General features: G+C 35.0%; 1 protein-coding gene across 1 annotated transcript in view; it reads left to right on the plus strand.

Annotated features, from left to right (window-relative positions):
• Positions 1-881: 881 nt before the first annotated feature.
• LOC127880698 (MAP kinase-activated protein kinase 2-like) overlaps positions 882-25,321 on the plus strand; it is a 46,319-nt gene continuing 21,879 nt past the window's right edge. The window contains exons 1-4 of the mRNA XM_052428037.1: positions 882-1,142; positions 13,206-13,345; positions 20,135-20,199; positions 20,593-20,672. Of these exons, the coding sequence (XP_052283997.1) occupies positions 981-1,142; positions 13,206-13,345; positions 20,135-20,199; positions 20,593-20,672 (447 nt within the window). The 5' untranslated portion in view covers positions 882-980. The remainder of the gene's footprint in view (positions 1,143-13,205; positions 13,346-20,134; positions 20,200-20,592; positions 20,673-25,321) is intronic.

Below are 25,321 nucleotides of genomic sequence, written 5' to 3' on the forward strand. Positions count from 1 at the left end.
AGTAGTAGTAACTAGTAGTCGTAGAAGTTGTAGTAGTAGTAGCTAGTAGTAGTAGTAGTAGTAGTAGTAGTAGTAGTAGTAGTAGTAGTAGTAGTAGTAGTAGTAGTAGTAGTAGCAGTAGTAGTAGTATTAGTAGTAGTAGTAGTAGTAGTAGTAGTAGTAGTAGTAGTAGTAGTAGTAGTAGTAGTAGTAGTAGTAGTAGTAGTAGTAGTCGTAGTAATAGTAGTAGAAGTAGTAGAAGTAGTAACTAGTAGTCGTAGAAGTGGTAGTAGTAGTAGCTAGTAGTAGTAGTAGTAGTAGTAGTAGTAGTAGTAGTAGTAGTAGTAGTAGTAGTAGTAGTAGTAGTAGTAGAAGAAGTAGTAGTAGTAACTAGTAGTCGTAGAAGTTGTAGTAGTAGTAGCTAGTAGTAGTAGTAGTAGGAGCAGTAGTAGTAGTAGTAGTAGTAGTAGTAGTAGTAGTAGTAGTAGTAGTAGTAGTAGTAGTATTAGTAGTAGTAGTAGTAGTAATAGTAGTAGTAGCAGTAGTGGCAGTAGTAGTAGTAGTAGTAGGAGTAGTAGTAGTAGTAGTAGTAGTAGTAGTAGTAGTAGTAGTAGTAGTAGTAGTAGTAGTAGTAGCAGTAGCAGTGGCAGTAGTAGCAGTAAAAGAAGAAGTAGTAGACTCTTTAGCAGTAGCAGCGGTGTGGGTTCTAAAGTATATTTGTAGAAGTGGTTGCTGTTGTTGTCATTATACATTTATTGGAACTTCCTGCTTCGAAAATAAACCCTTCATTGGGCCTCGGTGACGTTCTTTTTAAAAATAGTACATTTTCTATAAATAGATATTGCTTAAGCTGTCCGGAAATCTCCGATATGTTACGGATACAACGACATCGTGGTAAACAACATAAATCTGTGACGTTGTACTCATGAACAAGTGCCCTTTCACAATACGCCATCCGATTTTACAAACTTTTTGTCGAAAACCAAAATAAAATCGGCAAAATGTTTAATATGATGGGTGACACGCTTTCGCGGACACTACAACCTAAAAAGACATCAATCAGCCATGACTACAAAGTCACTGGAAGTGTATTGGGATTAGGAATTAACGGAAAAGTGGTGGAATGTTACTCGCTTCGTAGTGGCGAAAAGTTTGCCTTGAAGGTTAGAAAATAGTATCTATTGTACTTCTTCAATTCTTACAAATTCACTTTCATTCACTAAAAAGGAATGATTTTTTTTCAATTGATTACCGACAGCTTCCATTTAATCACATCCGATTCACGAGACTAGTTTACAGTGTTTTTTCGAAGGGAGACAACCCAGGGTAGTTGCAATAATTCAACTCTCAGCTAAGGCTGAGAGTTGCAATGCACTCTCTCTTGTCCAGGTTACGCATGCGCAATTAATTTCCTTCTATATTACATATAAAATAGTTGAAGTTCGATATCAATTTTTACCATGATCAAGCGCATACCTACTATATCATCATACATCATAGGAAAGATAAATGCATAATCTTTTGAAAAAAAATGCATGTCATAGGCCAGTTCATTGTTATTGTTTTGATTCCCGATTTTCGCGCATGCGCAATGCACTGGTAGTCAAAAAGCATTGCTTACAGCTAACGCAAAGCATATGGATAACGAGACTTGTTTAGTCAATACATCGAAAAGAAACTTAAAAAACAACACCTAAATAATATTTAAAAAATATAATTTTCAGTGCCAAAAGAATGCATTAACACATTTATTTGCATTTTAAAAGAACGCGTCATTAGCATAAAAGTAATTAAGATTGTCTGAAGACTGAACGACAGACAATTCGACGCAACAAAGAGCTCTATGCATTAGCCGTATAATTATTTGCAGAAAAGCTTCAATAAAAATAATGATACATCTAATTATAAAATTATAATTATCAATTGCATGCGTAAACTAGAATAATAAAAAATTAGTGATAGCCAGAATGTGTCAGTGTTTCATTGAAAATAAACGTACTACAAAGCCCTATTAAAAGCGAAGTTCATGACGGTATTTACATGTAATTTTAATTTGGATGGGTGTTGTTCAGAGAATGACTTGAAGAATATTAACATTTAACTGAAAAACACAACCTCACATGATGCAAATTGAACTGTGTATTCATGTATTTTGTAAACTCGTTACTAGTGATCGAGTATGAGTGACAATTATCTAACATTTAACACACACGCACAAACACACACACACACACACACACACAACATAATATATATACATATATAATATAATATTAAACATTGTTTCATTATTATTTACCCCCATTGATGTCAAACGTAATTTCTTGTTTTATGATGTATTTCGTGCATTGCCGTAACATTACATCTTCATACTGAATGACGTATTTATAATTAACCGATGCCCGCTAAATACGTTAAATATTTTTTATTTACATTTTAGAATTCATAAATACTTTATTTTTTTATAAATAAAACGGGCCTTTTTCTTTACCGTGTTCAATTACTGATAATCTATAGACTTCAAATTTGTACAATAATTATGTAACATATCTAATTTAAGCAACTGTTAAGTATGTCGGTGGTAAATTTATTCAACCAAATGCCTAGTTACTTAATACTACCAGAATGAAGACATGGTGGCATCTTCAATTGCGTTTAATGACCAGACTGTCATCTGCCACCTAGTGTGATTTATGACACCATGTTGTAAGTTAGGTCTGGACAATATCTGATCAAAACGAGATAATCGGATTAGGCAGAACAAAGGGGCAATAAAACACCGGTATACAAAGGCTTAAACGATTTTAAGATAGATGCAAACAATCAAATGAAAACTATTGCATTTAATTTAATTAAATGTTTATTTAATGTGTCAACATGTTAGTTTTCCCGGACCAGGGTAAAGGTCCCTGCCCAGACATTATGGTTAATTTGTAAATGTTTTTTATTTGGATTTGATCTATTTATTCATTGTGTTCAATCTTATTTGTTTCAGTAACATAGAACAACTTGTTGGCATGTTGAAAAATAAAATCAAAATATAATCGTTTAAATTTAACCGATCACGCTCTATTTCTCCCCATTGATTGTATCTTTCTTTTGACTACCAATATAGCCCGGATGTAAACACGCAGGTGCGCGTGACGTCACGCGTGAACTGGTCTATTAAGGTTCATGTAAAGTCCCAAAATGACCCCACATAGATGAAATTTTAAAATATAAAAATGATCAGTTATACCCAAAATAAGTTAATGAAATTTACATATGGTTGCAATAATCACATTTTTATTCCATATATGTATACAATAAAAAAAAAAACACTCACAAATGTTAGTAATAATGTAATTATTAGCAAAAATATTGCAATGTATGGCAAATTCTCAATTTCATTAAAAAAACACAAATGCACCAAATAAAAACACCAACAGTATATGCAAGTTATACGTAAGGTTCTCCTAGCATTGAATTGCGTCAATACAGCCCCACAAAGACACTATGCGTATTTCAAAATGAACAGGTCAATGCCATGAGTCGCTATTTATAGATTTTGGAAAATTACTAACTTTCCACGCGCATAGCATGCGATCAATAAGAGTTATGATCTTATAAAATAAAATTAATGAAAATATATCATTTTCATAATATCTCCATAACAATGACACTCACTTGAAACGCACTATTTGAAAAGAATCTTGATATAATTGACTCTCCTCCCGATTTAATTTCATCGGTCGTCCATCATGGTAAGAAATGTGTATTGATTCGTATTTGCGAATTTGTTAAATATTGCTTATATTAAATATTTACTTTATAACATAACTTGAAATTACCTCATAAACAAATTATACAAATTTTAGAACAAACGGATCGTGAGTTATTTATAAATGATTGATTTTGAAACGAAATATTTTTCGAATATACTGTACTTCTGGCAAATAATGGCTACCTGAACAAACATGACAAGACAATAACAAATGCATTTTTTGATCGATTACAAGGTTTTTATAGAAATGTAAGTGTTCAGTTGGTTTAATATGTACGTGTGCCCAACATTTGTATAATTCATTTTTCCGATCCCACAAATATTATGCCTAGATCGTTAATTGAAATATTGTTATGTCGACTTCCTTGAAACCAGATGTTTTATGTCCCACATGTTTAACTAACGTGTATGGAGTTCGAGATGTGACATAAACATGTTGTTATTTGTTTTAAGGTAGCCAAATAGTCGTCGTTCCGAGTCCTATGTATTTCAAATGAACAATCAAAGTGTTTGCCTTTTGGTGATATAGTTAATTTTTTGTAATTGTGTCATTTTGTGACTATAATGAGTACTGTATTGCGAGTAAATAAGTAATTTTGAAGATGAAGGTTCACTGGTAAGACCACCATACTTAAAGTAGTTCCCAATTATTGTGTTAACTTTTGACATTTTTTTATGTTTTTTCTTTTGCATATTTAAGGATTGTTGGTGTGTGTTGTGTGGACTTTTCATTTGTAGTACCTAACATTAAGTGTATACAATATTTTGACCAAAGGAATTTGTTCAATTTAACTCCGTTTGTTATTTTGATAATTTCATGCATGCGCTGTATATTTCTTCAAAAGCAACATTTTGCATCATATTTTTTTTATTAGCATTTTCTTATATGTTCTACAAGTGTTTACGAGGCTATTGACTTATAAATTGAATTTATTGCCATAATATTTATTGAAGTATTCCTATGTGAAGAATACACCTTTTTACACTTTACATGAACCTTAAATTCTATACGCGCTAACTCAAAATATTTACCTTAAAATAGGCAAACCTGTTTTGACAGCTGTGCAGACAACCATTTTGGACACAAAAAGTATGACCTACTTTCAAAGCCGGGAACCATCAACACAAAAAGTAGAGCACAAAAATGGCTTATTTTCTTATTGCTTACAAATATACCTTCAAGTTGATACTAAAACTAACCATTTGCAATGTATTTTACAAATCCTAGGCAGCATGCACTCAACAATGTGTGCTAAGTATCAAACTGACTGCATGTAACCCTAAAAACAGGTCTTCCGGTTTGGGGTTATGTGACCTCCATGGGTGCAAAATGTTATCAACAATTCAAAGGTTAATGAACACTGAAACTGCAAGAGCTTATTAAAATTTACCTATCTAATTCACAAACTCATCCAAATGGTACCATTAAAGCAAGAAATAATTGATTTGTATTGACTAAGGTGTTGTTTTGTAGGCTGTATCTGCCATATTGGAAAATTGACCCAATATAGGTCAGGTCGCATTACACCAATATTTTGTACGTCGCGTTATGTGTTGGAGCCAAAAAGTCGATAACGATGTGGTATTCGATACAGAATACACTGTTTCAAATTTAAACATAACAATGTCAGCGAGAAAAGTGTGTTGAAACATCGTCGTGTTTTTATCGGATGCATGCAAAGGATAACATCCGTAGGTTTCCATTCAGGTAAATTTAATATGGTTATGAAGTTTATTCATTATTTTCCTCAATTTGTCTCGAACGACGTCTTTAACTCTGTTTAGTGAAGCGCACAGATTCGCTGCGCTGAACTGCACCCATGTTTATGAAGGGGTGCATATGGACTGCCAGAGCCGCCATAGCAAAAATTATCAAAGGTTCTGGGAGTCCGTTTATATGGACTAAACCCAGGGGTGACGAACTTCATGAAGTCTGATGATCAGATGTTCCCTTCATGAATATTTGTCCATGTTGTTGACATATTTCAATTGCTGCTTGTTAATTTATCAATAGCATAATTCATGTAACCGGTAATATTATTACAAACAATGCATAAGTATTGGTGGATTTTAGAGCTGTAACGATTCGATCCGATTAATTGAAAATCGGTTTTAAATGCGTCGATTCGATTACGATACCAACCCTACCAAATTCGATTTGATTCTTTAACATATAGACATGGATACATAAAGCGTGCTGTGCTCTTACTATTTGATACGGGAAGGTAAAGGTTTTATCTTTTACCTGTAATTACGACGCACGGGATTGGTTACTTATTACTTTAGTCATCGCTTGTTTTCATCCGTATTTGTAACATTTCAGTACAACAACTTATTGACATGCTTAAAAATATATTCTAAATATAATCATAAAAATATAAACTATCAAGCTCTATTTCTTCCATTTTATTGTGTCTTTCTTTTGCCTACCAGAGTAGCCCTGATGTAAACATGCAGGTTCACTTAACATCACGTGGAAACATGTTTTATAGTAAATATTATTTATGCTGAAGCCTACCCTTAATCAAAAGTCTCCCAGATTCGTGAAATATTTATCACCCACTTAAAAAAAAAGATCTTTATGAAGGAAATCAATGTATACACATGCACAAATATTTTTAGCTCACCTGTCGCGAAGTGACATGGTGAGCTTATGTGACTGTGTGATGTCCGGCGTCCGTTGTGAGTGCGTGCGTGTGTGCGTGCGTGTGTCCGTCAACAATTTGTTTGTTTAGACAGTAGAGGTCACAGTTTTCATCCAATCTTTATGAAATTTGGTCAGAATGTTTATCTTGATGAAATCTGGGTTAGGATTGTATTTGGGTCATCTGGGGTCAAAAACTAGGTCACTTGGTCAAATAATTGAAAAACCTTGTGTAGACAATAGAGGTCACAGTTTTCATCCAATCTTTATTAAATTTGGTCAGAATGTTTATCTTGATGAAATCTGGGTTGGGATTGTATTTGGGTCATCTGGGGTCAAAAACTAGGTCACTAGGTCAAATAATACAAACACCTTGTAAAAACCTTGTGTAGACAATAGAGGTCACAGTTTTCATCCAATCTTTATGAAATTTGATCAGAATGTTTATCTTGATGAAATCTGGGTTGGGATTGTATTTGGGTCATCTGGGGTCAAAAACTAGGTCATTAGGTCAAATAATAGAAAAACCTTGTGAAGACAATAGAGGTCATAGTTTTCATCTGATCTTAATGAAATATGGTCAGAATGTTTATCCTGATAATAACTGATTTTGAATTGTTACAGGGCTCCCACTGCCGTTCGCCAGATTTGCCAATGGCGAAAATTTAGCAAATTCAGCGAATAAAATAATCGTTTGGTGAAAAACGTTCCATAAACGATTTTTTTCCTGGCAAATGCCGTCCCAGATAATAAACTCTTTCAGCTGTAGACTGTGATACGCAGTCGACATTAACACCGGTCAGAACCTGTCATCGAGAAAAAGGAAAATGACTGGTGTGAAAACAAAACAATGGTGTAATCGTATATGTACATCTAATTGGCTTAAATAAACAATTATATCTGATTTAAGATTAAAGATTGCTGCCAATTTCAATCAATTTGAGTAAAAGACGTTAGCGAATTATCAACTTAGTCACACAATGAATGTAAGTAAAGAAGTTGTTAATTGATTTTAAGTTCGAGAAGTTCGTAATGTTTGCAATGATTAAAGGCTAAATGTGTTACAATTGTGAATGACGATAGATGAACGGGTATAAATTTAACCCTTGACATTTTCGGCGAAAGTGTCGGAAATTGCGACTGCCATTATGGCGACCATAGGCAATAAGCGTCCTTTGGACTCTGACGAATCTAATGACACGTTCTTAAAAAAAATCAAATCTGATAATAGATCATTCAAAGATGTTTGGCTTTCGGAATTCAAGTGGTTAGACTATAATGCAAAATCAAAAACAATTTATTGCAAAATAAGCATACAGTTTCAAAAATCAAATTCATTCACTTTGGGTGTAGTATGTTGAAAAAAAGACAACATTTCAAAACACAAAGAATCAAAAGGTAATAAAAAAGAATGACAATCAATATTAAAATGAATATACATGAACAATTTTTATATTAATAATAATATATTAAAAATAACAATACACTGTAACTCCAATATAGCGCGGTCAATGGGGTCCAAGCCGCGAAACAGCGTTATAACGGATCCGCGTTATAGGTTTTGAGCTCATTTACTGCAGGGCGCTATAAAAAAAACAGGTATAGAATAGCCTATAATATAGGTCATGTATATTGCCATGCTGTGTTGACGCAAATACATGCATATAAACCGAATCGTATCGATAACAGTGTACATACCGCTTTCTTATGTGCACATTTATCCGATAATCCAATAAAATTGCAACATCACTTAAAAAATAATAATCTTGAACATTAATGACGATACATGTTTAAGAAATTCGTAAACACAACCGTACGCATATATGCCATTTTCAGAAGTGTTAAGAGTACAGTGCATTATGGGGCAGAGCTTTCATTGGACGAGCGACTTTAAATTTAGATTGAATGCAATACGACTCATGTACAAAAAATTGTTTATTGCGTCATATGCATGCAAAAAACGTGTTTCCCGGGGACTTTCTGATACCGCGCGAAAATGAAAGTGAAACTCTGTTAACAATTGCTGGTACACTGCGTTCGCATGTAAATAAATCGTCTGCATTATTTAATTTCTTATACACAAACTGAAAGATTAAATGACATAATACTAGAATGATAATGAAATGACAGAAAAAGTTGTTTTATACAGTAGGCAGTATATTTCACAGCCGCTCATTTAATATAGTCAAACTGCAACCATATCAAAGTAAGCATGTTTCAATTGTTTTGAATTACTTGAATTGTATAACTATCCCGCTTGCACTTAACTTATGGAAATTATCGCACTGAACCGCTCTGATGAGGAATACATGTAATAAACACTGACACGCGAGTTTTTCACACCTTTATTGACATTACACAACAGATTAACACCAATTAGCTGTCGGTGTTGTTTAACCTCGAGGCGATTATAATCGGTTCAACGGACGGTTGAATAAAGCAATCAACATGACTGTGATTGCCGCCATCTTTGAATTGTCTGAAAATACATGAAGTTGCATAATACGGATTTGAATCAGAAATCAAATGGAAGGTTGGAGAAAAAATGGGATCCGAGCACCCTCCGCGTTATATTGGATTCAGCGTTATAACGGAGCGCTTTATATTGGAGTTACAGTGTAATATTTTGTTATGTTCATAATAAATATATATTGGCACTTTTCAAAATGAGCTTTTTGTTTTGAAATTTAGCATATTTAATTTTGTTTATTTCAGATCACAAAGAGGCCTCACAAGCTTGAAGTCTGAAAACATCAATGACAAATGCGCAGGCTGCAGCAATATCCAAAAGTGAAGCGGCTGTAGTGTCGGCTATGACTAATGTGTACTTTGCTGCACAACATACTCTCGCATCATCGCTGGTTCCAGACCTGAACAGATTGTGTGTCTTGCAGGTAAAAAAATAAATAAAACATCTTTAAAACAAATTTGATTTGTTTTAAATTGATTGATGAAATTTGATTTTGTTTAAGTTTGCTACAAATATTGAGCAAAATATACTTGAAATCATAGATTATATTTTCAGGATGCAAATTTGTATAAATATATTTTCAGGGTGAAATCCAGCTAAATGACCTTCGAGTTGACAGCCACACGTCATATGAATAAAGCTCCAGTGTGTCAGAATTTCAAAACTGTATGGCAGACGTTCTGAGGAGTGATCTTCTCCAAAAGATACAGACATCATGCAAGTACAGTATCATGATCGATGAGAGTACAGTGAAGCAAAACTTAGTGTCCTATGTTAGACTTTTGGAAACTGATGAGTTTGGAATGGCTGAACTTCAAAGAGCAAATGCAGAGAGCATATATGAGAATGTAGTTAATTTGCTTGGTAGAAAGGGAATTGACATTCAACATCACTCAGAAATTCTATTAAAATTGAAAACTTGGAGAACGTGTTGATTTTGTCCATAGACAGCCCACCAATGGAAAAGTTTGATTTCAAACGTGCTTTCAAGATTTGGGCTGGATTGAAGTTGAGGCGGATTATGTCCTTCTGCTAAAATGTATGTTCAGGATATCATGTGCTCATGTAATGTAAATTTATCAAGTGCTTATTTTATGAACATGTGCTTGAGTTATGATGTGTGTATATCTATAAATGTTTTGTTGTACTGTTGTTTTTTTTTTTGTTTTGCACACATGATGTGGATTATGGCCTTCTGCTAAAATGTATGTTCAGGATATCATGTGCTCATGTAATGTAAATTTATCATATGCTTATTTATGAACATGTGCTTGAGTTATGATGTATGTACTTCTATAAATGGTTTGTTGTAAACTGTTTATTTTTGTTATGCACACATGATGATTATAGTAATAAACATATTAAAGCTTTGTTTTGTAGTTTCTTCTTTTACACCCCTTAGCCTAGACTTACAACACGTCAGGGAACAAAAATACCACTCGTCTGCTCGTATTGACGAGTGAAATCTTGAAAGGACGAGTGAATTTCCCTAAAGCTCTCGTCCTTCAGGACGAGTAAAAAAAAATGATGTTAAAATATGTATTTTCTGACCAGAAAGACTCGTTTTCATTAAATAAAATCTTTTTCTTAAAGCATATCTATTGCGAAAGTAGAATGCGAATGAACCGGAAATTGTAATTGTAAATTTCAAACAGCAGGTGCGCGTTGTTATGCGAGACTGTTTCTCAAGTAAATATTGGCTTTTTATGCCCCCATTTCGAATAAAAGGGGGTATATAGTTTTCACACTGTCCGTCGGTCGGTCGGTCAGTCGGTCACACTTCGTGTCCGCTCTCTAATACAAATAGTTTTCATCAGATCTATACCAAACTTGTTCAGAAGTTGTATCCAGACAATATCTAGGTCAAGTTCGAATATAGGTCATGCCGGGTCAAAAACTAGGTCACGGGGTCACTTAGTGCATTTCAAGGATTTAGCATGGTGTCCGCTATCTAATTGAAGTAGTTTTCATCTGATCTTTACTAAACTTGGTCAGAAGTTGTATCAAGACAATATCTAGGTCAAGTTCGAATATGGGTCATGCCGGGTCAAAAACTAGGTCACTGGGTCACTTAGTGCATTTCAAGGATTTAGCATGTAGTCTGCTCTCTAATTGAAGTAGTTTTCATCTGATCTTTACTAAACTTGGTAAGAAGTTGTATTAAGACAATATCTTGGTCAAGTTCGAATATGGGTCATGCCGGGTCAAAAACTAGGTCATGGGGTCACTTAGTGCATTTCAAGGATTAAGCATGTTGTCCGCTCTCTAGTTTATGTTGCTTTATGATTTATTTTGATATTCTTAGACATTTTTATGCCCTCAAAGGTTTGCATATAGTGATTGGACTGTCCGTTCGTCTGTCCGTCCGTCTGTCCGTCACACTTTGCGTTTAGATTTGGAAAAATGCTCATAACTTCTATGTCGCTTCAGATAGCAATTTCATATTTGGCATGCATGTGTATATGGACAAGGCCTTTCCATACGCACACAAATTTTGACCCCTGTGACCTTGACCTTGAACTTAGGGTCCGCGTTCAGGTTCGAAATCTGCGTTTAGGATTTGAAAAAAACTAATAACTTCTACCAAGCGTTTACACTGTTAAACTTTTATGTAGTGACAAAGTTACAGTTGGGGGCATCCGTGTCCTGTGGACACATTTCTTGTTGGTGTAAACTTTGCGCGTCCATGTTGACAGGGAACCATCCGACTGCATTCACTGTTAGTATTGATCTTTAAAGAATTTTTTAACCCTGAAGTACGGTTTGAAACCAGTCTGAATTTTGTCTGAAAGATGTCTGACATACGAGTGCTCTTTAAAGTTGCGGGATGTCCGAAACGGAAAGCACGCGAGTCTTCATTAGTTATTTTGTGTTCCTCATAAAGTAGATCCAACTTATTTCACTGCTTAACATTTGTTTTGTGATCAGCTGGCATGATTAAATGAGTAAGCAGCATTTTAGCAGTGATATAGGAAACTTTATTAGTCATATCAGCAATCTTTATTTCACACATACTTTGAAGGACAAGTGCATGTGTTTGCAGGACGAGTGAAAATGTTGATGCACTTGTCCTGCAGGACGAGTGCAGTTTAGAAATATTTTTGTCCCCTGCAGGTGGTTCCTAATGCTTTGCTAAAAAATTGGTTACAGTTTCTAAAATTTGGCTACAAAAAATTACATTAGGCTAAAATGTTGGCTATAGAAATTTTTGGGCCAGGGGGAGCCCTGATCGTATATGGGTCATCTGGGGTCAAAAATTAGGTCACCGGGCCAATGCTAGTAAAACCTTGTGTAGATTTAAGAGGTCACAGTTTTCATCACGTCTTAATGAAATTTTGTCAAAATGTATTAATTAATGAAATCTGGCTTGGGATTGTATATGGGCTGATAGAATTTAAGTTGATGTGGTAAGGTTAGTCAGATGAGCGCTTCAGGGCCATCATGGCCCTCTTGTTTAATCAACCTTGACCATGTGATCAGAATTTTCAACACATCTTTTGCTCTCTGTTTAATAGCAATTTTTGTTAAACAAATTTAGTCTAAACCAGGGTACATATTGTTAATATTGATGATTATAATATTTTAGTATTCTTGGTCTATGAATAAAACTATAATGTGTTCATAAAAGAGAGGCTTAACTGGATAGAATTTTGTTTTATTTCAAAAAAGAAAGAGCACATTTTTTGTTACTTATAAAGATTAATTTGATGCCACATGATTGTTATATACCACAAGTTTATCATTTCACAAATGACTTCCATTTTGCTGATATAACCACTGAAAAACAGTTATTAACAGGTGTGTTTAGTGAATATTTATCAAAATTAATTTACATGTACATGTATGTAGCTGTAAAAATTATCCATTTATCCGATTATGCTGCCTTTGAATTAAATACGTTCTGATGACAAGAAATGTCGTGTTTTTTGTGTGCATGTGGATCTACTGTCAAATTCTGGTATACTTTGATATGGGGCCGGGGTCAAGTAATGTCAGAAAATAAAAAAAGCAACATTTCAAGTTAATGAAGCCAGTACTAGAATTTTACATTTGAACAAACCATTCACACTCATAATAGATGGTTGTTGAATTATACATGCTTTTTTGCTCTTTCATGTAAATTTATGAATGACTGATTTATTTATTTATCTATTTTGCTATAAAGACCTCTCAAATAATTTTACTCTCTTGAATTTTCATTGTATCAATTTATAAATCAAAATATAATATATGTGTTGAATGACTTAAAAATTCAGACAAACCTGTTCACTGACAAAAACCTTTTAAGTTATTATTGTCCACACTTGACATAACCTGTTGTAAAGTGGAATATTCTTTGTTCTATACAGGTGCTGAGGGATGTCCCTAAAGCCAGAAGAGAAATCGACCTGCACTGGAGAGCATCAAATTGCAAACATATAGTGAGAATAATAGATGTGTATGAGAACAATTATGGAGGTCAAAAGTGCCTGCTTGTGGTTATGGAGTGGTGAGTATCTTTATTAGTCCCCTATTTGTCAATATATTATGTCAAGCCACCCTTACATTGAGTCAAGATGTAATTATATTGGGTGCATTTGTCAATATATTGTGTCCAACCATCCTTATATTAAGTCAATCTGTCATTATATTGGGTGCTTTGTCAAAATATTATGTGAAACCATTAATCTTTAAGACACCTTTATAGATAACACACGTTGTCCATAATCTAGTTTATATTTGAAATTGAGGGTAAGCTCATTAGTCAATTTAAGGTTAAGTTCAATGTACATGTACAGAACTCAAGCTGTATGATACTAACGTAAAGTTTAAACAATCTGATGTAGGAATCTTTTTATAAGAACAAACAAATGTTTACATTGAACGTTAAAATTAACTTAACCAAACTGTTTTTTTACTTGAAATTGTCAATCTTGGATTAAGTTGGCCTTTTCAATGATAAGATGACTGTTGTAAACACTAGCTTTATGGTTGCTTAGTCCTTGGGTTTATGGGATGTGCATATTTTGTTGTCTAACAGATACAGTATAGTGAAAAACAAAAACATATTGCCCTTATCCCACTTTGATTGGCAACAAATTTAACAATAAAGGCTATTTTTATCCTGATTGTAAAGGCGAAAATATTGACAATATTTAAATAAATGTTGTGAATTTGTAAACCTACACTTGAGCATTTCGTATGTAAGAAATCTGCTCTAAATTATAAACTAAAAGTAAACATATAAACCTTGTGTATTTGAACGTTTAAAGCTTAAGAGTATGTTAAATTTTTGTTATAGGTACACTCTGTACTGGTTATAGGTTTACGCTTCAATGAATTGTATATCTTTGTCACAAAGAGCTTTTTTATGTATGAAATACTATAGTGTTGCAATATACCATCATTGAAATCTAATATGAGAAGTAATAACACCTTGCTTTTTACTATTACATGTAGTTTATTATAAATAATTTTTACCAAGTCAAATCCAAGAAAAACTATTACCACTTTCTAAAGGCCATCCTTTATGATTCAATTTTGATGAAATATGGTCAGAATAATAATCTTTACAAAATCTATGCTACATGTTTAGTTGAATATGTATCATGTGCATGCAAAAACTAGTTAACCTGGTCAAATCGGGTTACCTCTCTAGTGGCTTGATTTATGACTCAATCTTCATAAAAACAATATCTAGGCTGAGTTTGAATCTGGGTCACAGGTTTCCAAAAATAAGGTTACCTGGCCAAATCTTAGGAAAATCACATAATGTTGGAAGCCACATTTATGACTTAATTTTGATGAAATTTTGCCAGAATGTTTGCCTTGACACGGCAAGGCCATGTTTGAATCTGGGTCAAGTGGGTCAAAAACTAGGTCATCAGATCAAGTCTTGGACAATTTTCGCACTTTGAATTCAGGTGAGCGCTTCAGGGCCACCATGGCCCTCTTGTTGATGTCGCAATTGGTATAATTTGCATATGTGTCCTAGTCTAATAGGTATATTTAGTATTTAATTAAATATTTTATTAGGTTTGAAGTGAGGAATTTATTGAGGCTTATATTAACTAAGTGGTGATTTAGATAATGTTTATAATAATGTATAAGTAATTGTGAAATCAGAAATGATGCAGAATCAATAGGATTCCTAGAATAAAAAACAGTTGTGAAAGCCCATTTTGAAACCATATTTTATAATAAATGATATTCCTGAATTAATAAATGTGTTTTGTACATGTATAATCCATAATTGTAACATGATATTGTATGATCTTAAAGGGACCTTTTCACAGATTTTGGCATGTATTGAAGTTTGTCATCCCTGCTCATACAATGAGTGCTGTATTGTATTCTTTATACATGTATAAGTAATCCTCCTAGTGTCACAAAATATAACTAGAAATGGCGCGGCAGAGGCTGACGCGTATCCCCACGCCGCATGTTTGACCCAGGGGCGCCCAAGGGTTGGTAATGGGGCCATGCATAGTTGAGATTGACCATATTATCATAAGAGAAGTTCAGTATCAATTTGAAGTGAATCGGAGTAGAAATGAAGAAATTATAGTAAAAGGCAATTTTGGGTGGGCTTTGTTTATGTAGGCGGGGCGCCTCAGGGTTGGTAATGGGGCCATGCATAGTTTAGATTGACCGTATTGTCATAAGAGATGTTCAGTATCGCACATATGCTCATAGCTACCATGTGTGTAAGTTTCAAGGTTCTAGTGCTTATAGTGTAGGAGGAGATAGTGTCCAGGACGGACAGACAGACAGACAGACAGACGCCGGAGATAACCACAATATCCCCACGCTTTTCAAAAAGCGTGGGGATAACAACAACAACAGAACTCTCCAAATTATTCAATCGATTCGCATTGCAATGCTTTATAATTTTAAGGTTTTAAAATCGTCAAAAGATGCATATAATGGATATTTTAGAGCATGGTAAATGTTCAGTATTACTGTTTGCTCACAAACATCATAATAACAATGAAAATTTGCAAATTTGAAACATGTTTTTTAATTTTGTCAAATTACCAAAACATGAAAAGGTCCCTTTAATTTACGATCAATTAAGTGTTTAAGTTTACCTTAATTTAATACAAACATGTTAACTACCATCTGAAGAGCATTGCATTTACTTTGATTAATTGCATACAATTCATCCTAGTGCAGCTGTATTGGGCTTTTATTTAATGGAAGTACATGACACTGTTCAGGAAGGACAGAGTTCATTGTTGTCCAATTATAATGATATAAGCTCACTGCTCTGACTAATACAAAGACGGAAAAAGATTATTAATATCATCATGAAGCTTTATGTATTCGTAATGATAGTTGGATAAATGTTTCATTATGAATACTGGTTATAAATGTTTTCATTATGAATACTGGCTTTTAATGTTTTCATTATGCATACCGTAAAAAGTTGTGTATAAGGCGCACTTTTTTACCCCAAAATTTCATTTTAAAAACTTGATGCGCGTTATGCACAACTTCAGCCATGCCAAGACATTTTTTCGCTGTTAGTTACCCAGTAGCGGTAATTCGCATCATTCTGTTTTCCGGTGTTTTAACTGTAACTATGTTAATAATAGTGTTATATTGACGATCTGAATAAGATGAACAAACATTATAAAGTTAACATATATATTTTCTATTATTTCAGGTACGTACAGAGCATTGAAATCAAATAAATTTGAAGAAGAGAATGAAAAACAAGGAAGCCATTTTTATTTAAATGTTATTGTTTACTTTTCCCACAATATTATACCCTACTGTACTAGGGTTACACAATTTATTTGGGGGCACTTGTCGATTTACAATAGTATGTCGGCAAGGTATTTCCCGATATATTTAAGATTATTTTTCTTGCTTTTCAAATGTGTTAATAAAATTGATGCTGTGTTTGTTTACACGTTTTCATACGTCTTGTCAAGATTGAGGATGTGATTATTGAGCAATTTGCGTTACCTGTCAAGTTTTGTGTAGCTGGGCTATTATCAAAACATGCGAACCGGCAAACGGCTTCACAACTCCATTGTTTGTTTATCGCCGGTAATGTCGTGATGGTGTTGAGGAGTTTGAGTCGTTAAAGTCTCCTGTCAATTTTAGACACTCGAAAAGAACGCATGATATTGGCATTGTAAATAAAACGCGCTGTTGTGAATTAGTCATGCATGAATAACCAGGTGACAATACCAATCAATAATGTCAGTTTCTTAGTTATAACTAATCCATCCGTTATGTGTACTCCACGATAAAATCGTGGACAGTTACTTCGGAGACATATGATGAAAACCTTGATGGTATCCTCTTGGAAAGTGTGCATTTCATGCATAATTCATTTAAATCCAAACATTTATTTTTACGCATAATATGATTAAAAAAAACACCAACTAGTTGTATCGTTATCGTCTTAAAAATAATTTATAATTGAAGCAATAAAAGAATAAGTAAGATCGGCAATTTAAATATAACGATTTTCAGTTAGCCTGCGGTACGGAATTTTTCCCCCGATTTTTTTGCTTCAAAAACTTTTTTCCCGATTTTTTAGCTTTAAAAAGTAGATGCGCGTTATACATAAATGCGCGTTATACACAACGTTTTACGGTACTGGTTATAAATGTTTTCATTATGCATACTGGTTAATATCTTTATGTTTTGTCTGTTATGGCCTCATATTATAAACTGAAAGAAGAAAGAACATTTCCATTGTGACAGTTTTAAAACATGTTTTACTGATGAAGGTTGGACTCTTGATCTGAAATCAGTAAAATGGTTAAACCTTGAAAATGTCATCTGTGCTTGTATAGTTTCTGTGTTTGCGATAACATTTAAATTGGGTCCTTTCAATTGATCGTTTGCAATGACCTTGATAGCTTGTGAATCCCAACTCACATTGGCGATAGAAATATTTTAATATTAAGGTTTTCATATACCAGCATGCAGTCATGGATTTAATGTGATATTATTCTGTGGCCATTAAGTAATGTGTAGGTTTTAGCTTGGCTGTTTTCGGAGGAAACCCGAGGTATTGTCATAGCCAGCTCGTCATCCGCCGTGCTAAAACCTTAACATTGGCTCTAAAATCTAAGTGCTTCCACCTACAACATTGAAAGTTCATATAAATGTAGCTGCACCTTGATGAGTGTTACAAACCACACCCATTTATGGGTCACTAGGTCAAAGGTCAAGGTGACTCTAATATTCTTCTGACAAGCTTTCATTTATTCAAAACTGCACCTGCAGTCGAGCGTTGGCACCCGCTATGCGGTGCTCTTGTTTATTTTTAGCTCACCTGAGCACAACGTGCTCATGAGCATTTGTGATCGCCTTTTGTCCGTCCTGCGTTGTGCGGCGTCAACATTTGACTTGTGAACTCTCTAGAGGCCACATTTATTTGTTAACTCTCTAGAGGCCACATTTATTTCCAATTTTCATGAAATTTGGTCAGAAGATTGGTCTCAATGATATCTTGGATGAGTTCGAAAATGGTTACTTTTGCTTGAAAAACATGGCTGCCCAGGGGCGGGGCATTATTCCTTATATGGCTATATATCAGGGTTTTTTTTCCACTTTTTGGGAAGATAGCCCATGGCTTTGGATTTGGGAATTTTATCAGCATTTTCATGAAATTGGGAAAATAAATTCATTAGCCTTTTTTTCCACACAAAAAGTCCACAGACAAGGGAAATACTTAATTTGATATAACTTTTTATAATCATTCAAATAAAAAAAAATAAAAAATAATATAATACTTTGTTTGAGGTAATTGAATTAAAATTGAGATAAAATACACATTAGACACTTCTTTCTAAAAAAAAAAAACAAAAAAATTTTTTTTTTTTTGGGAAATTGGGAATTTTTTCCCACATTTTGGGAAAAAAGTATACTTTTTGGGATTGGGAACATAGCCGAATTTCGGCTAAAAAATCGGGCCAAAAAAAACCCTGTATATGGCTATAGAAAAATGTTGTTTACACTCTAGAAGCCACATTTATTGTCTGATCTTCATGAAACTTGGTCAGAAGATTTATCCCAATAATATCTAGGACAAGTTCGAAAATGATGCTGGTTGGTTGAAAAACATGGCCGCCAGGGGGCGGGGCATTTTTCCTTATATGGCTATAGTAAAATCTTAGTTAACACTCTAGAGGCCACATTTATTTTCCGATCTTTATGAAACTTGCTCAGAAGATTTGTCCCACTGATATCTTGGATGAGTTCAAAAATGGTAACCTTTGCTTGAAAAACATGGCTGCCAAGGGGCGGGGCATTTTTCCTTATATGGCTACATGTATATATGGCTATAATAAAGTCTTGTTAACACTCTAGAGGCCACATTTATTGTCCAATCTTCATGAAACTTGGTCAGAAGATTCATCCCAATAATATCTTGGACGAGTTCGAAAATGATGCCGGTTTTTCCTTATATGGCTATAGTTAAACCTTGTTAACACTCTAGAGGCCACATTAATTGTCCAATCTTCATGAAATATGGTCAGAAGATTTGTCTTAATGATGTCTTGGAAGAGTTCGAAAATGGTTAGGTTTGCTTGGAAAACATGGCCATCAAGGGGCGGGGCATTTTTCCTTATATGGCTATATAAGGCTATAGTAAAATCTTGTTAACACTCTAGTTTCTGGTATTTCATCTATTTAAGGATGGCAATTGTTCTGTTTTCTTGAAAAGTCATTTTTGTGCCACCAGCATCTATTGATGTTGGGAGGGATTCAGGGGTTGGCCTGTTCATTTGTTAGTACTTTTGTTTCTCCCTCCATGAAGATCAACCCAGAATGACATGTTTCATATAACATCAACAATGCTTCTTACAAAGCTTTGATACCTGAATGAATGATGTATTTTAACAATATAAAACACACATACACATTACCTGATATCAATTTGACCTTGACCATTAACTTATTCAAAAGGTCCAAATTCTTGTTTAGCCAAAATGACTTAATTCATCTAAACTACATGTACATGTACCACAAACCTTTGACCACTTACAACAGAATACCATCACCTTACCACAGGTCATGCCTCTTTCTGGTAATTTATTATTTATGAGAAATGTGAACAAAAAATTTCCTGAATTATGACATCATATAAAATCTAAAAATGAAAGATGATTATCACGAGACACTTATAAAAAAAAAGGGATTTTTCTTGTCACTTTTTTTTTACCATTTTACTTTGGGCATGGGACAGTTTAACTGATCACATGTTACGGCTGAAAGAAGCCTGCATGTGGACTTGTATTTCATTTTGGCTCAATTGCTGTTGTTTCAGCATGGAAGGCGGAGAGCTCTTCAGTAGGATACAGGAGAGAGCGGACTCCGCATTTACAGAACGAGGTATGTAGCAATCAACATGTAGCGTTTATTGTCCCACTGATGTTGAGTTACCATCTCCAAGAACTCTAGGACTTGTCCTTGTTCACCTATGCAAAAGTTGTGTGTTAAGGAGAAGTTATTGCTACCCAGAATGTACAGTTGAAGTGTCTTAATTTAAATATGAATCTTACATGAAATTTTTGCAAGTATCAAGACAAAGGCATTGATATTAAAGTCTGAAAATGGTTGTATTGCAGGTAAATGCCATCTTCTTACAGGTAGATGACAGGTTAGATTAAGTTTGTATGTTTTGGTGCTGACATGGAGATGCCTATGTAGTTATGTATGTCTTGTTTTGTACACCTTACAAACACGTACAATTCATATTTAACACTTGTTGCTCTTTCCTTTCAGAGGCAGCACACATCATCAGTGATATTGCCAAGGCTATTCACTACCTACATTCCATGAACATGGCACACAGGGATCTAAAGGTAAATATCCAGCCATTTTGAGAGGGATATATTTCAAATATGTCAAGCAACTGGACTTATCTGCTCATAAAATTGGAGTCCTTTTTATTTTTTATGTCCCCCTTCGAAGAAGAGCGGGTATATTGTTTTGCACATGTCGGTAGGTCGGTCCGTCCGTCCACCAGATGGTTTCCGGATGATAACTCAAGAACACTTAGGCCTAGGATCATGAAACTTCATATGTACATTGCTCATGACTGGCAGATGACCCCTATTGATTTTGAGGTCACTAGGTCAAAGGTCAAGGTCACAGTGACTCAAAATAGTAAAACGGTTTCTGGATGATTACTCAAGAACGCTTACACCTAGGATCATGAAACTCCATAGGTACATTGATCATGACTCGCAGATGACCTTATTGATTTTCAGGTCACTAGGTCAAAGGTCAAGGTCAAAGTGACTTGAAACAGAAAAATGGTTTCCGGATGATAACTCAAGAACGCTTACGCCTAGGATCATGAAACTTCATAGGTACATTGATCATGACTCGCAGATGACCCCTGTTGATTTTCAGGTCACTAGGTCAAAGGTCAAGGTCACAGTGACTCAAACAGAAAAATTGTTTCCAGATGATAACTCAAGAACGCTTACGCCTAGGATCATGAAACTTCATAGGTACATTGATCATGACTGGTTTGGAAAATTTATTTCACATAGACAGCATATCTTAGTATTCAATGCCTTTGGTAATTGTCCCCTACCGGTGACTTATGGTTTGCACACTGTCTTTCTGTCTGTCAGTCAGTCCGTCACACTTTTCTGGATCCTGCGATAACTTTAAAAGTTCTTCATATTTTTAGCTCACCTGAGCACAACGTGCTTATGGTGAGCTTTTGTGATCGCTTTTTGTCTGTCGTGCTTCGTCCGTCGTCAACTTTTTGCCTTGCGAATACTCTAGAGGCCACATTTATTGTCTCATCTTCATGAAATTTGGTCAGAACATTTGTCCCATTGATATCTCGAGTTCGAAACTGGGTCATGCTTGGTCAAAAACTAGGTCACTACGTCAAAAAAAAAGAAAAACCTTGTGAACACTGTAGAAGTCACATTTGATGCCCAATCTACATGTAACTTTGTCAAAATGTTTGTCTAAATGATATGTTGGTTGAGTTCAAAAATGGTTACGGTCCGTTGAAAAACATGGATGCCAGGGGGCGGGGCAGTATTCCTTAGATGGCTATAGAGAAACCTTGTGAACACTCTAGAAGTCACAATTTTTGCCCAATCATCATGAAACTTTGTCAAAACATTGGTTTCATTGATATGTCAGACAAGTTCGAAAATGGTCCAAATCGGTGAAAAAACATGGCCGCCAGGAGGCGGGGGCAGTTTTCCTTATATGGCTATAGTAAAACCTTGTTAATACTCTAGAGGCCACATTTATTGTCCAATCTTCATGAATCTGGTCGTGAGATTGGTCTCATTGATATCTTGGATGAGTGTGAAAATGGTTACGTTTGCTTGAAAGACATGGCTGCCAAGGGGCGGGGCATTTTTCCTTATATGGCTATAGTAAAACCTTGTGAACACTCTAGATCTCGAGGCCACATTTATTTCCAATCTTCATGAAATTCGGTCAGAAGATTGGTCTCAATGATATCTTGGATGAGTTTGAAAATGGTAAAGTTTGCTTGAAAAACATGGCTACCAAGGGGCGGGGCATTTTTCCTTATATGGCTATATAAGTATGAAAATGGTTCTGGTCTGTTGAAAAACGTGGCTGCCAGGGTGTTCACTAGTCATGAAAGTTGGTAAGAACATATTGTTCTAATGACATCTTGGGCTGCACAGAACAGGTCAGTTCCTTTGAATCTCAGGTGAGCGACTTTGGGCCTTTCAGGCCCTCTTGTTTAATGAAACTTGAAACATGGATAGATGGCAATATGGAGATTATGCACGTCAGTTCATTTTGTTCCTATGTCAAAAAATTTAATATTTAAAAAAATAAAATATTACTGACAATGGTGGAGTTTCACCAGTAGGGGACCATATTGCTTGGCAATCTCTTGTTAAATGTATATTTCTGATTGAATAAGGGTTAGCCAATAAAACACTTTAATGACATAAAACATTCTGATTGTCTAAAATGTTGGCCGTTTTAAATATTTTCTGATCAAAACCAAAGGTCATGCAAAAGATTATTGTAGCAACTTTCTTCAAGGTAGAACTCATTACTAAAAGTTTTCAGTGTTTAATCTGATATGGATGGTTGCCTCTTCAACAGCTATGTCTAGTTAGTTCCAAGTAAAATGACTAGCTTTTTGCCATGTGACTTGCATATTGGATTGGAATCTGTAACTCTTGAGTATAGATGATCATCATGAACCCTTCGCATGCTGGGAAATTTGTTGTCTGCTAAAATGTCGTCTGCTGAATTTCTAAAACTAGCATTTTCTTCCATTTTTAGCTCACCTGATTGCTCAGGTGAGCTTTTGTGACCGGTCTTTGTCTGTCGTCCGTCCGTCCGTTAACATTTGTTCGTAAACACTCTAGAGGCCACATTTATTGTCCAATCTTCATGAAACTTGGTCAGAAGCTTCATCCCAATGAAATCTCGGTCAAGTTCGAAACTGGGTCGTGCCGGATCAAAAACTAGGTCACTAGGTCAAAAAAAAGAAAAAACTTGTAAACACTGTAGAAGTCACATTTCATGCCCAATCTTCATGTAACTTTGTTTAAATGTTTGTCTTAATGATATGTTTATTGAGTTCAAAAGTGGTTCCGGTCCTTTGAAAAACATGGCCGCCAGTGGGCCGGGCAGTTTTCCTTATTTTGCTATAGAGAAACCTTGTAAACACTCTGGACGTCACAATTTTTGCCCAATCATCATGAAAGTTGGTCAAAACATTGATTTTCTTGATTTCTCGGACGAGTTCGAAAATGGTCCAGATCAGTGAAAAAACATGGAGCATTTTTCTCTATATGTATATAGTGAAAACATGTGAACACTCTAGAAGTCACATTTTTGGCCCACTTTTCATGAAATTTTGTCAGAACTTTTGTTTCCTAGATACGTGAGTTAAGTTTGAAAATGGTTCCGGTCCGTTGAAAAACATGGTTGCCATGGGGACGGGGCAGTTTTCCTTATATTTATATAGTAAAAAGGCTTGTTAAACAATCATGAAATAAGGTCATGTAACATGCGAGACAACTCTTCTAAATATTGCATTTAAGTTTACAGTAGTTACTCCCCTTTGATTATTAATGTTTTCATAATAATACAGTGTATATTTGTGTATCATTTATGTGTTAATTGTTATTTGAGGTTGGATGTTTTTTTTAGCTCACCTGATTGCTCAGGGGAGCTTTTGTGACCGGTCTTTGTCCGTCGTCCGTCCGTCCACATTTGTTCGTAAACACTCAAGAGGCCACATTTATTGTTCGAAACTGTTTGAAACTGGGTCATGTTGGGTCAAAAACTAGATCACTAGGTCAAAAAAAAGAAAAAACTTGTTAACACTGTAGAAGTCACATTTAATGCCCAAACTTCATGTAACTTTGTCTAAATGTCTGTCTTAATGATATGTTGGTTGAGTTCAAAAGTGGTTCTGGTCCTTTGAAAAACATGGCCGCCAGTGGGCGGGGCAGTTTTCCTTATATGGCTTTAGAGAAACCTTGTAAACACTCACAATTTTTGCCCAATCATCATAAAAGTTGGTCAAAACATTGGTTTTATTGATATGTCGGACAAGTTCGAAAATGGTCCAGATCGGTGAAAAAACATGGCCGCCAGTTGGCTGGGCATTTTTCTCTATATGTATGAAGTGAAAACATGTGAACACTCTAGAAGTCACATTTTTGGCCCAATTTTCATGAAATTTGGTCAGAAGATTTGTTTCCTTGATACGAGATACGAGAGTGGAGTTGGAAAATGGTTCCGGTCAGTTGAATAACATGGCTGCCGGGGGGAGGGGGGCAGTTTTCTTATATTTATTTTTTATATAGTAAAATAAAGCTTGTGAACACTCTAGAAGTCACATTTTTTGCCCAATCATCGTGAAACTTGGTGAAAAGATTGGTTTTATATATATCTTAGATGAGTTTGCAAATGTTCCCGATGGGTCAATAAACATTGCTGCCAGCGGGGTGGGGCAGTTTTCCTTATGTAACTATATAGAGAGAAACCTTGTGATCGAACACTATGGAAGTCACATATTTTGCTCAATCATCGTGAAACTTAGTCAATACATCAGTTTTATTGATTTCTTGGACAAGTTGGAAAATGGCTCAGATCGGTGAACCACACTTTTTAGCTCACCTGATTGCTGAGGTGAGGTTTTAGGATTGGTCTTTGTCCGCTGTCCGTCCGTCCACATTTGGTTTGTAAACACTCTAGCATTCACATTTCTCAAGCATTCTTTATCAAAGTTGCTGGAAGATCTCAGTCAAGTTTGATGATAGGTCACCATTTAAAATCTTACAAAAACAAAAACACTCCCTACGCCAGAGTTTTGGTTCAATAATGATGAAACTTGACCAGGATGTTCGTCTGGTCAATATCTAGGTCAAGTTTGACATTAGGTAAAGATTGAATGAACCGACTCCTCTCAGGTGAGCAAACTAGGGCCATCTTGGCCCTCTTGTTTTAAAGATACTATCAGAATAGCAAA

Source organism: Dreissena polymorpha, chromosome 1 (genome assembly GCF_020536995.1).
Source record: "Dreissena polymorpha isolate Duluth1 chromosome 1, UMN_Dpol_1.0, whole genome shotgun sequence".
Lineage (NCBI taxonomy): Eukaryota > Metazoa > Mollusca > Bivalvia > Myida > Dreissenidae > Dreissena > Dreissena polymorpha.